At 38.1% G+C, this 12,235-nt stretch overlaps 1 protein-coding gene across 1 annotated transcript in view; it reads left to right on the top strand.

The window, feature by feature from the left end:
- ipo7 (importin 7) overlaps window positions 1-12,235 on the top strand; it is a 54,481-nt gene that overhangs the window by 36,800 nt on the left and 5,446 nt on the right. The window contains exons 14-22 of the mRNA XM_048545440.2: window positions 583-748; window positions 1,777-1,937; window positions 2,184-2,312; window positions 2,491-2,557; window positions 2,640-2,765; window positions 4,331-4,428; window positions 7,467-7,562; window positions 8,431-8,651; window positions 11,447-11,652. Coding sequence (XP_048401397.1) covers window positions 583-748; window positions 1,777-1,937; window positions 2,184-2,312; window positions 2,491-2,557; window positions 2,640-2,765; window positions 4,331-4,428; window positions 7,467-7,562; window positions 8,431-8,651; window positions 11,447-11,652 — 1,270 coding nt within the window. The remainder of the gene's footprint in view (window positions 1-582; window positions 749-1,776; window positions 1,938-2,183; window positions 2,313-2,490; window positions 2,558-2,639; window positions 2,766-4,330; window positions 4,429-7,466; window positions 7,563-8,430; window positions 8,652-11,446; window positions 11,653-12,235) is intronic.

Raw genomic sequence — 12,235 nt, 5'->3', positions numbered from 1 at the left:
AGTGGTTTGATGGAGGAACAATTGAGGAGTCTAGCCACTAGATCAAATTTTTTTAAATTTTTCCTATTGATGGAAGGGTTGAGAATTTAAGGAAAATGATTTAAAATGAATAGCAAAAGATCCAATGGCAACAAAATGACATATCTTTTTATATAACAAATAGTTTGAATCTGGTGTGCATTGCCTGGAAATTTAGTGGAGCTAAATTCGATCATTGCTCTGAAAAGGGAACTGGTTAATAATCTGAAGAGAATAAATCTGCAGGGTTGGAAGGGAGACCTGGGAATGCCACTAACCTGCAGAAAACTAGTGCTAACATGGTGGACCAAGTTGCTGTCCCCTACATAGTAACTGTATTATGATCGTATGATGCCACAATATAGTCCTAATTTAATTGCAGTTTTAACAAGATTTTAACTGTTGAATCATGATGACAGCCATTTTGTCTAATATGGCCTTGCCTTTTTTAATATAAGTAGTGAATAGTATTTGCCCAATATAAATGGCTGGCCACCCGAATCTCAGAATTTAAAAAAAAGTTAGGGCCCTGTAACATTTGACCTTTTAAACTTACCTTTTTAGGCTTGTTGGGTCCTTCATTATTTCTGTGAGGTTAAGTTTAAGAATGACCAAAATCTGCAGACTGCGCTGGAGCTGACCAGGAGGTGTCTAATTGAAGATAAAGAAATGCCTGTCAAAGTGGAGGCTGCTATAGCTCTTCAGGTCCTCATTAGCAACCAGGAGAAAGGTAATAAAATCCAATTCATAACTTTGCTTCAATATTGATTGTGACAACTGCCTCTGACTTTGAAGGGGGTAAGATCAGATGACATGTTGTGAATATACATTCAAGATCCTTTTAAAGTTATGGTCGTAAATATCTCTATCTCTATCTCTATCTCTATCTTGAACTCAAAACTACATTGATGTTTATTACTATGCTAGAAATGTTCATTTTGTTAGCTCTAGTACAAATTTTCTGTCTAGAATTTTACACTTGTCCTTCAACAATTTGAGCTGGTCGTTTACCACCACTTTTTCTTGTTCATGGACCTCTGCAACAATCAAATTTCCTGAAACGAACTTGAAGATATTTCAGAAGATTCTATAAAATGCAACTTTGTCTTCATTCCCCTTCCTCCTTAAAGAAAAGGATCTAACCTGCCAGATAGGCAACAGACTGCATGGGACAGTAGATCAGTCAATATGTAAAGCAGGTTATTAACGAGGGCCAACATTTTTGCTGTGCAAGATAAAAATGTGAAGCTGGATGAACACAGCAGGCCAAGCAACATCTCAGGAGCTTTTGTGCTCCTGAGATGCTGCTTGGCCTGCTGTGTTCATCCAGCTTCACACTTTGTTATCTTGGATTCTCCAGCATCTGCAGTTCCCATTATCACTGATACAATTTTTGCTGTGCAGCCTGGTTTAAAATTACTTCAAAGCATTTGGAGTGAAATGTCTGACTGTGGTTCATTGTGACAGAATTTTCCTAAATTGTTTAGTTTTGGTCATGCAGATAGCCAGACATTGTTATTGATGCAGAATATTGGGGCTTTCAGAGAGGCTATGTCCTGCTTGGAGAAAGTAATTTGAGTCATTATTTCTGTTAGCTGCATTATCCTACTGTGTTATTTAAGCATTTAAAATCAGTTTGCTTACCTTTTTCTGTTCATCAGTTGTAAGTGTGTCTAGCATCGAGAGAACTTAGGATTTGACCCCTAAGTGTGATAAGCAATTCTAAGCAAAACAACTACATATTTTTTCCTTCTGTAGCCAAGGAATACATCAAGCCTTTTATCAGACCTGTAATGCAGGCTTTGCTGCACATCGTAAGAGAGACTGAGAATGACGATTTAACTAATGTGATTCAGAAAATGATTTGTGAATATAGTGAAGAGGTGACCCCTATTGCAGTGGAGATGACTCAGCATTTGGTAAGCAGTTTGTTGTTTTACATAAAGCTTGCAGATGAAATAATATTATCCTTGATAACCACATAATTCCAGAGAGCTTTATTTCTGTATATTGCCTCCCATCTGCAATACTGTTTATTCAACTCAGTTTTGTTCTGTGCAATTAAACCATTGCTTATTTCAAACGGAACGAAAAGCAAACAGTTCCTTAAGCTGGTTCAGAGGGGTTTGGAGTGAGATTAGAGTTTTTGTTTGTTTTTTGTGTAGGCAATGACCTTTAACCAAGTCATACAGACAGGCCCGGATGAAGAAGGCAGTGATGATAAGGCAGTAACTGCGATGGGAATTCTTAATACTATTGATACACTCCTTACGGTTGTGGAAGATCACAAGGAGGTTAGTTCTTGATGTGGCAGATTTTTTTCAAGCATCTTGTATTTGTTAACTATCATGAATAACCTTACAAGGTTATTCATGATAGTTAACCCTTAAAGCAGAGTTTACACTCATGTAGTTTTGGCCCTATCGAAATCTATTACCTAAAACAAGCTAATACTTTTACTTTCTACTTTAGATCACACAGCAGCTGGAAGGGATCTGTTTGCAGGTTATTGGAACTGTCTTGCAGCAGCATGTGCTAGGTATGTAATGACTCTTGCATTAGAGTAGCACAGTTATGTTGTGTGATTATAGATTACTGAGTCCTTGTTCTTTTTATTTTAGAATTTTATGAGGAAATCTTGTCTTTGGCGCACAGCCTGACTTGTCAGCAAGTCTCACTACAGATGTGGCAGCTTTTGCCTCTTGTTTTTGAGGTCTTCCAGCAAGATGGTTTTGACTATTACACTGGTAAGGGAAAAAAGGCACAGCTCCTGTTATAATGCATACAAAACATAGTAAATTTTAGAAACTGAGTGGTGCATGGCAAATATATATGCATACGAGGAACCATGTATTCAACTAATTAACAAGAACCTAATAAACTGGAATAGCTGAGAGTTCTCCAAGTACATATACCCATTGCCAGTCATTCCTGCCTGGCTTTGTTTGCTAATTCTTTGTCATGATGTTCAATTACAGAAGACTGTAGTTTGGAGTTCAGTGGCTGATTTGCAGCCATGGGGAAGCTTACAACATCAATAGTCTCACCTGGATGAAGTTCAGTAACTAGCTTAAATTTATCCATGAGGTTACTGGTGTTGATTGATTACAGTACTGGATTTTAAAAAGGTATTCATATCATAAGTTCCTTTGTCAAACTAGTTTGATTGCTAAAACTGGCAGAAAATCTGAAGTAATTACTCCTGGTAAATGTGAAGTCATGTGAAAAGTGCATGCATGTGGTAATTGGATAGGGTCAGGTGGAGTGGCTGCCATACAACCTGCTGTCCTTGCAAAGACATAACATCCTTATTTAGGGAAGAGTACCAAGTAGCTATGGAACTGTGCCTTGGTATATTCCAACGTCAAAAGAGTCAAAATAGTGAGCAAGGAATGAAGAGCAGATTTTTAAAGAAAAATGTGTATTATCTGTGTCAGTTGACTCGAAGATGTTTTTGGTATTAGGAATTGAAAACTTCATTTTCAAATTTAGACCAGTTGTGTTGGTGCTTTTTCACTTTTATCATCTCCAGCTCACCACCATATATAGTGCGATATTTGCTGGTAACATTTTTGAAGTAAAATAATCCTGCAAACTTAACACTGTCCTACTTTCGCTTGTGGAATAGCATAGAATTGAGAGGTGGCACAGTTGGCTGTTAGAGCAATGTGTCTGTTAATATTGATCTTTCAATTCGTTCCATGTATGTAGGTTTTACTGTCAAGGTTGCTTTTTGACTATCTCTTAGTGTCCTTGACCTGAATACCAGACCATTTGAGAGGGCTATTCTAAACCAATCACATGGTTGTGATTCTGGAGACAAATGTAGGCCACACTACGGAAGGATGGCAAATATCTTTTCCTAAAGAACATAGTTAACCAGGCAGTTTTATACAAAACTTCAAGGTCACCATTATGAAGATCAGCTTTTAAATTCCAATGGATTTATGAATGAATTTGAATTCCTCCAGTTACCAAGCTGCACCAGACTCTGGTCTCCCCCAGTGTTTCTCATGAAATCTTATGACTGCGAAGTTCATGTCATTCAGAGTGCTTGTCAATTAAATAAGAATCCCATGCAACTTTCAGCTTCCTGACTAAAGGCAGTTGAGACTTTTCAGAACTCTGTTCTTTTAACTTGAAGGTAGATAATAGAAATACAAAATTCAAGAATGTTAATCCTTTAATTTTGAGATGCTAGTTAAATTCTGCATTGAGAACAGTTTCAGTTAAGATTTTCTTACCTTTTCAGTAAACCTATAGAATGTTCGTGTATTTCTGAGTTTGGTTGTTCAAAACTTTAAAATTACAGATATGATGCCTCTCTTACACAATTATATAACCGTGGATACAGATACGTTACTGTCTGACACAAAATACTTGGAAATGATTTACAGTATGTGTAAAAAGGTAAGTCAGTTTGTCATAAGTTGAGCCTCAAGCTTAGAACATTTACAAAGTGTAAACGAGTCATTAAACAGCATGAATAGTCCATGGTACCTTGCATGTCAGTCAATAGATTTAATCTGATTATATTAATGTACTGTTACCCTATCTCTTCTCTTTTTTTTGCACCCCTCTCTTTTCTCACTACCGCTCAACTGTTGCCCACACCACCCCCTCCCAAAACATCTCCTGATCATATTTTTAAGAATGAATTGGTCCATTGTCTTGTTGGTAATAAAAGTAAACAAAAGGAAAGCTAATGCTTTTGAACTATTGAAGCCAAATAATTCCATCAGTTTGAGGTGGCCCAGAGTACTCGCCTAAGAGATCATAAAAGTGCTGCAATATATTTCTTTGTCAGTGTTGAGATCTTCAGGCAGCCTTTGGCCACTGCTGCCTCTGTCCATAAAATGTGAACCCCAGTAGTTCCAAGCAGGACAAACATTTCCACTTTTGTACTCTACCTCTTAAATTCTAGAATTTGATTAGTTTTATTTAACCTTAATTTTATGAACCTGCAGAATGTTTAATGTCCTGTGAATGTACATTGAAGCTCTTCTGTCTGTCCTTCCATAGCAAAAGGTTTACTTTTGTTCAAAGTGTAATATTTTACAGCTCATTCCACAGTAAGTTAATATTCCTTTTTTGATTCCATTATAAATGAGCACAATAGTTTTGGATTTGAGTAGAGTTAAAATACCTAGTTTGTGAATCTGATATCCATATTTCTGGAGACATGAGACAGTAACAATGCATTATAGGATAGTAATTTTTAATTTACAAATACAGTATTTTCCATTTTTCCCCGAAGTGTTAACGCTTTTATCATTAGGAAGCATATCTGCATCAACAAGTAGTCATTATTTTGTGTAGTGGGAAGGTAACAGCACTGATGACTGCATATGGAATATGTTTCTGTCCATCGTCAAAACCTTTGTGAAATCATGCCTCTTCTCTCAGCACTACTTGGAAATTTAGCTGCATTTCTTGAGAGGCCACTTTAGTAATGGCTGGGGGGAAAAAAAACAAATTGGAGCAATCATTAATAGCTCTAAGGGTCATAATATTAACTTTGTTGCATGGCCGTGAGTGGCCAGTGCTACAGTGCATTTTTGCCTTGGAAAAATCCAGAAAACTGCAAATTTTGAATGTGTGTACTGGAGTTGAGAGGTTAGTGTATTTGCAAATTTGCATTTCATTTCCCACTTAACATTGTGAAATTGCTTTTGCTCCTCCCATGTCTTCCTCCAAGTTCATTTTCAATTCAGTTTGCTAACTTCTCCTAATAACATTATTTTTAATCTTGTACATTGCATCCAGTGGATTCCCTTGCCTTCATTCCCACCAAATCCGTTATCTCCAAAGAGATGACATCTGTCCAATGCACTTGGCTTTCTTGAATAACATGCAGCAGTGGTTATAACTAGGTGGACTACGTAGAATGAGTTCAGTGGTTTGGGCCTCTTAATCTGTTCCAGTCGGCTTCCTGGCTGACAAAAGAATCAGGATGTCAGACATCCTGATGCTCTGAGACCTGTCTCTAAATGGAATTGGATTAGTGTCAAGGGCTCTGCACGTGTGAATAAAAGGTCACTTGGTGATCGAATACCTGCCTCTGTGGAGTTATTTGACTTGCAGATTCTGGTTTCTCTTTGTAATTGAGATTCTTGATTTGTCACTAACTTTTTTCCCTTCCCTTAATTAACATCTATGATAAATATCTCTTTTATGCCTGAAGTGATTTAGTCTTCTGTTTTTAAAATAAGTGTTGCATTATCTACTCAAACAGAAAACTGCCAGTTCTGGAAATCTGAAATAAAAACAAATGTCCTAGTGAATCTCAACAGGTTTGGCCGCACCTGTGAAGGGAGAGTTTACATTTTGAGTCCAGCGTGACTCCTCTTCGGAGTACGTTGTATAAGGACTGTCTCTCTTAATTTTTGTTTTTAAAAACCAGGGACAGAAATGGCTCTAGGCCCGAAACGTCAGCTTTTGTGCTCCTGAGATGCTGCTTGGCCTGCTCTGTTCATCCAGCTCCACACTTTGTTAACAGAAATGGCAAGCTGCTTTTGAAAAGCAGTGTTTGAAAGGCTGCGGTTCTAAAAGCAGTAATCTGATAGCCATTGCAGGCATTGTAAATAACCAGTAATTGAAGTTAAGATTACAGACAGTTCAGATCAGAGATTATGTACTAATGCAGCTTTTGTTGGCAGTAGTAAGTTCATTGGTCTGTGGAGCAGTGATAGTTATCACTGACAGACCATTTGCTTGGTAACAGTTATGCAGTTGGCTCTCGGGTGACTGAGCAGCTTGGAGCTGGAAACAAGTTACTGCATGATTCCACAGAGTTGAGACAATTGACTGCAGCTCTTTTGCACATACCTCCGCAATCGCTAACAATTTGTTTATATAAAAATTCTGATGTAATGAAACGGTAAGATGCTTCATGGAAATGTTCACAGGCCTGATTTTGCAGTCCCACTAGTGGTGAATACTGAGAGGAGGTGATCAGTTAAGGCTGATTTTTTTTTTCTTTTTAAATTTGTAGTACACATTTAAACTTTATTTATCTGAATGTTTCTTTCACATGTAATCAAACCATGATTAACAATATTAATGGGGTTGAAATTTCTGTAGAGCACTAATTTGTGCCACAGAAGTGTAATTGGTAACAGTTGGAGTTCCTAGTTCTACCCATGCAAGGAAGTAAAGATTGCATTGAGGCAATTTATGGGGAAAAGCCTCCCGTTTGTACTTGAGCTGCTTATTTTATTAAATACTGTCAACTTCCTGGAACATGTTGCTTGACTGCACCAGACAGCTCAGGAATGGCATGCAGATTGGGGTATAATGTGTAGAAGATGCAAAAATTGAAGCTAGGCATTGACTGTTTAAAGTTTTTCAGCCATTCTAATTCTGTTAATTTTGAATCTCTAATTGTTGAAAATATCACCTTTTTTTGTGCTATTTTATCGAAAAGTTGAATTGAATCCTGTTGTTAGGTATTAACAGGAGATGCAGGGGAAGATGCAGAATGCCATGCAGCTAAACTGCTAGAAGTGATCATTCTACAGTGCAAAGGGCGTGGCATTGACCAGGTGAGTCGAGGACAATGGAATATGGCAGTATTGATAGCCCTTCAATAAACCTGACTTGAAATGTTTGAAGACATCCCACCACCAAAAAATGAAAATACTCAAAGCTTTTAATATTTTAAATGTTGCAGCATCTGATTTTTATTTGGAAATATGACTTTGTAGCCACTTTGTTTTACTTCAATAGTCTTTTGACCAATAGAACTTTGAAAACTAGCCATTTCTACATTATTTTTGTGCAGCACTTTGCATTTGCTTTTAAAATTAAAAACAAATGGTGACAACAGCCTCTCAGCCACTTTGGAAAAAGGGTCAATTCCACAATTTTTTTAGTTTCTTGATGATGATACAGGTGAAAAATTAAAGCCCAGATTAGTTTTGTGTGATGCGTTGATGATTTTGGGCAGTTTTGGTTATCTTTCATTGCTAATGTGCCTGACTGGAGAGACAAATGTGTTGAATGAAAACATGACTGAGCTTGCCTGTAGTCATCCCTACTATGTACTTGCTAATACTGTGCTCATACAAAGAGTGACTGCTTGGCCACAGTGTATTTTTAGGTACTCTTTAGGTAAACTGGTCAGTAGTATTGGAATGATTTAAACAAAAAAAAAGTCTTGTCCACAAGTTTGACTGTAAGTAGTCACCAAAAAGGGTATGTCACAAGCTATTTTACATGTTTACGCAAAAATCAGTTAACTCACTCAATAATAAACATGGGCAGTTTACACCATGTTTACAAACTTTACTGATCTAACAACTTGCCAGATTGATATCTTGGTAAGTTAGATGTTCTCTTAAATTTTGTTCCTTTTTAAATGTGTTTCACCTTGTTGTTTGCAATGTATTTTTCTTCTTCCCCCTCCCACAGTGTATACCTCTGTTTGTGGAAGCAGCACTTGAGAGGCTGACCAGAGAAGTCAAGACCAGTGAACTAAGAACTATGTGTCTGCAAGTTGCCATTGCTGCTTTATACTATAATCCAATTCTATTGCTGAATACCTTGGAAAATCTCCACTTTCCCAACAACACTGAGCCAATCACCACCCAGTTTGTTAACCAGTGGCTGAATGATGTAGACTGCTTTTTAGGGTAAGGATTGCTGTAGCACAACATTTAGAGGGAACCGAATGAGTATCCAATTTACCGGACATAGCAAAAGCTGCAGATGCTGAAGTCAGAGACAACACTGTATAGAACACAGTATAGAACTGGAGGAACACAGGCCACACAGCATCAGAGGAATGCTGCCTGGCCTGCTGTGTTTGCCCAGCTCTGTAGTGTTTTGTTTCTGAGTATCCAATTTATGTTCTGAGATTGAAATATTGCACTCTAGTTTGGTGTTTGAGATCTAATTGCTTATGTGTAACTTTTTGTTAGCATTGGTTTAGAGCATTAGATTTGTTTTTGCCGGAGCATTTGGGGAAAGCACTGCTGTCAGAAAGGATTTGCTACATGGCTTGTGCATACTATTGAGTTGAACAGTGGATGGGGCGTAAGTAGAGTATAGGTTATGATTGTGTTATTGGAAGTCTTCCTCAAATGAGCTGTCTTGGCATCATTATTAAATGGTCTGCCAATTTGTAGAAAATAGATCTTGTAGTATTTTGAATTAATTTGCATTTTTCTTTTCTCCTTGAAATGAGCTTATACACAGTACTAATTTACAGACTGCCAAGGGACTGATCAGGTAACAAGTAGGAACCAGGAAGTTGATCCGATCTTTAGCTTTTGAAACTAGGAGGAAAGTAGCAAGGTTTGGGGAGGATGCTGGCCAGCAACAGGATTTTCAAAAGATAGAAATAGTGATGTTGGTCGAAGTGCTGAGAGTTAGCATGTTGAAGACGTGCGGTGGTTCAAAATCCAAACACAGCAGGGTGCAAGACATCAGCAGAGCCTTCAAAAGTAGGAAAGTGTCAAGTTAAGGGAATTGTTCATTGCATTAATATATGGCTTTTTGACTACAAGTGTACCTGGAGTGCATCTAAGCAGGGCTTGAAGGATTAGCCTTGATGACCCAGAGCTCGCCTATAGAGAGGTCAAGTACATGTTGCCAAAGTGTCTCATGTGGATTACAGTATAGTGTATGAATGTTTCAGCAGTGCTGCGGTTATTCCAGAATTGAAAATAGGTAATCTGAGCATTGTTTTTTTAAACTGAGGGTTTCATAATTAACTCAAGATTGAATTGGGGTGGCGCAGTGGCTCAGTGGTTAGCACTGCTGCCTCACAGCACCAGAGACATAGGTTCAGTTCCACCCTCAGGTGACTGTGTGGAGTTTGCACATTATCTCCGTGCCTGCGGGGGTTTCCTCCGGTTTCCCCACACAGTCCAAAGGTGTACAGGTTAGGTGGGTTGGCCATGCTAAATTGCCTGTAGTGTTCAGGGATGTGTAAATTAGGTGGGTTATAGAGGGACGGATCTTGGTGGGATTTTCTAAGGATCAGTGTGGGCTTGTTGGGCTGAAGGGCCTTTTTCTACACTGTAGGGATACTATGATCTATGGATGTGAGTTTGCTCGCTGAGCTGGAAGGTTAGTTTTCAGACGTTTCATCACCATTCTAGGTAACATCATCGGTGAGCCTCCGACGAAGTGCCGGTGTTATGTCCTGCTTTCTATTTATCTGGTTAGGTTCTATGATCTATGAATGGATATTGAGTTTGTACGCTGTCACATTCAACCAAGGGAGCAACCTGTTAATAAAGGATGGGATCAAGCTGTAGTCGAGTTCATCATCTTATTTAGATGGGGAATGAGGAGGAAGAAAGGTTGCAGCCAAACCTGATGTCAAAGTGGGTGTATTTCTCATACAAATTATGAGATAGCAGTTCCTAATCATAACTATTCCATCTCTGTAAATCTGAGGGATGAGACAAAAATACTTGTGCCTAAGTTGATATGAATAGCTAAGCACATAGCTTGAATAAGTTCAGAAACAGTGCTGAGACTTTAACTTGAGCAAGTGCAAGACGTTTGGATGACTATATTTTCAGTTTATCATTTACAGTTTGTTTAGCCTTTTGTTTTCAACATTTGCTTTTTGCAAAATGTAGAGCTACAGTGAAAATAGGTGGAGATGATGATTGGACAGCAGAACAGGAATAGTGCTTTTTATCATTGATACTTGGTGCAGTTATGGCGAGTTTTGTTTATAAGTTCTCAGTGGGCTTTTTCATTAGTCACCATTAGACACCTGTTAGTATTGGTGTGGATTTGTGCTGCTGCAAAACACTTCCTGTTATACACCAGCAATTACTTCATGGTAAAAGTTGAACCTTCCTCATCACCATTCTGTTGCTGTTGGCTCTAATGAGGCATCACAGCAAAGAAGTGTTGTTTGTATGCATATAAAAATCAGTATCGCTTAATTTGGTTTGATTTGGAGTAGAAATGTTTATTTTCCTTCCCATGCCCCATAGCTCAAATTATAAAACCATGAGACAGGATGTGATCTAGAATGAATCTAGTACGAACTGCTTTGACTTGATGTATTTCCCAGTGGAGCAACATTGAGGCCATAGCTACAGGTTAGTTTGGAGAAGTGAAGGCCAATGCTCGTGGAAGTGTTTGTGAGCTGTGGAAAATTCCTGAGCGATGGGAAACCAAATAGATTGGAATTGGAGAGTTGAAATTTCGATCTTTAACAAATTAATTTGCATTAGTTACCTCGGTTTTTGAAATTTTGTAATGGGTTATTGTGTTAAGAATGTTTCAGAGGTTATGGTTTCAATCCAGACTCTCCATAAAATTAGTTTCGTGGTTAAACCAATTTTTTGCCGAGTATAATACTTGTATTTATTCAAGGAGTTGCAACTCACCATTCCTGTTCAAATAGAACTAATTTTTCTGTGACATCTAATGAACTTCTACCTTTTTTTTAATCCAGTTTACATGACCGGAAAATGTGTGTCCTCGGTCTCTGTGCATTGATTGAACTCAAACAGAGACCACAAATTGTGAACCAGGTTGCAGGACAGATTCTGCCAGCTCTCACTCTTCTCTTTGGTGGATTGAAGAGAGCCTATGCTTGTCGTGCAGAGCATGAAAATGACAGTGATGAGGATGAGGATGGAGAAGATGATGATGAAAATGGTATGACTGAATTTATAGTTTGAATGTTAACATCTAAATAGAATACTAGATATAGTACTTGAGAATGAGTTACAAGGCTGATCTAAAGATTCCAGCAACAATATTGTGAATGGTGGCTATTTCATGCTGATGGGTTATTGTTAACCTTTTTCCTAGGATTTGTTTAATTGAGCCCAACTCCCCTGTATTTTTGAATCATGAATGAGGGGAGGGGGGGGGACAAAAGCTAATGTTTTGGTTCGGAACCAATGCTTGTACAATTTTATACTGCTTTAGCTGTTGAGAGCACAGAGTTTGATTAATTCAAAGAAATAAAGGTCAATGTTAATGGAAGAATGAGATCAAAATACTGTGGATGCTTGGAATCTGAAACTCAAAATGCTAGATAAACTCAGTAGTCTGCAGAGTGAAAACTGAGTTAATGTTCTGAGTCCAGTAGACACTCTCCAGAAGAACTGAAGTTCTGAATAAGAGTCATACAGGACTCGGAACATTTAATTCTGATTCTCCCTTGACAGATACTGCCAGACCTGCTGAGTTTCCCCAGCATTTGTGCTTGTTTCTAGTGGAAGAATGTTTTGTG

Source organism: Stegostoma tigrinum, chromosome 17 (assembly GCF_030684315.1).
Source record: "Stegostoma tigrinum isolate sSteTig4 chromosome 17, sSteTig4.hap1, whole genome shotgun sequence".
Taxonomy (NCBI): domain Eukaryota; kingdom Metazoa; phylum Chordata; class Chondrichthyes; order Orectolobiformes; family Stegostomatidae; genus Stegostoma; species Stegostoma tigrinum.
The sequence above is the reverse complement of the archived record's forward strand: the minus strand, read 5'-3'. Positions and strand labels throughout refer to the sequence as shown.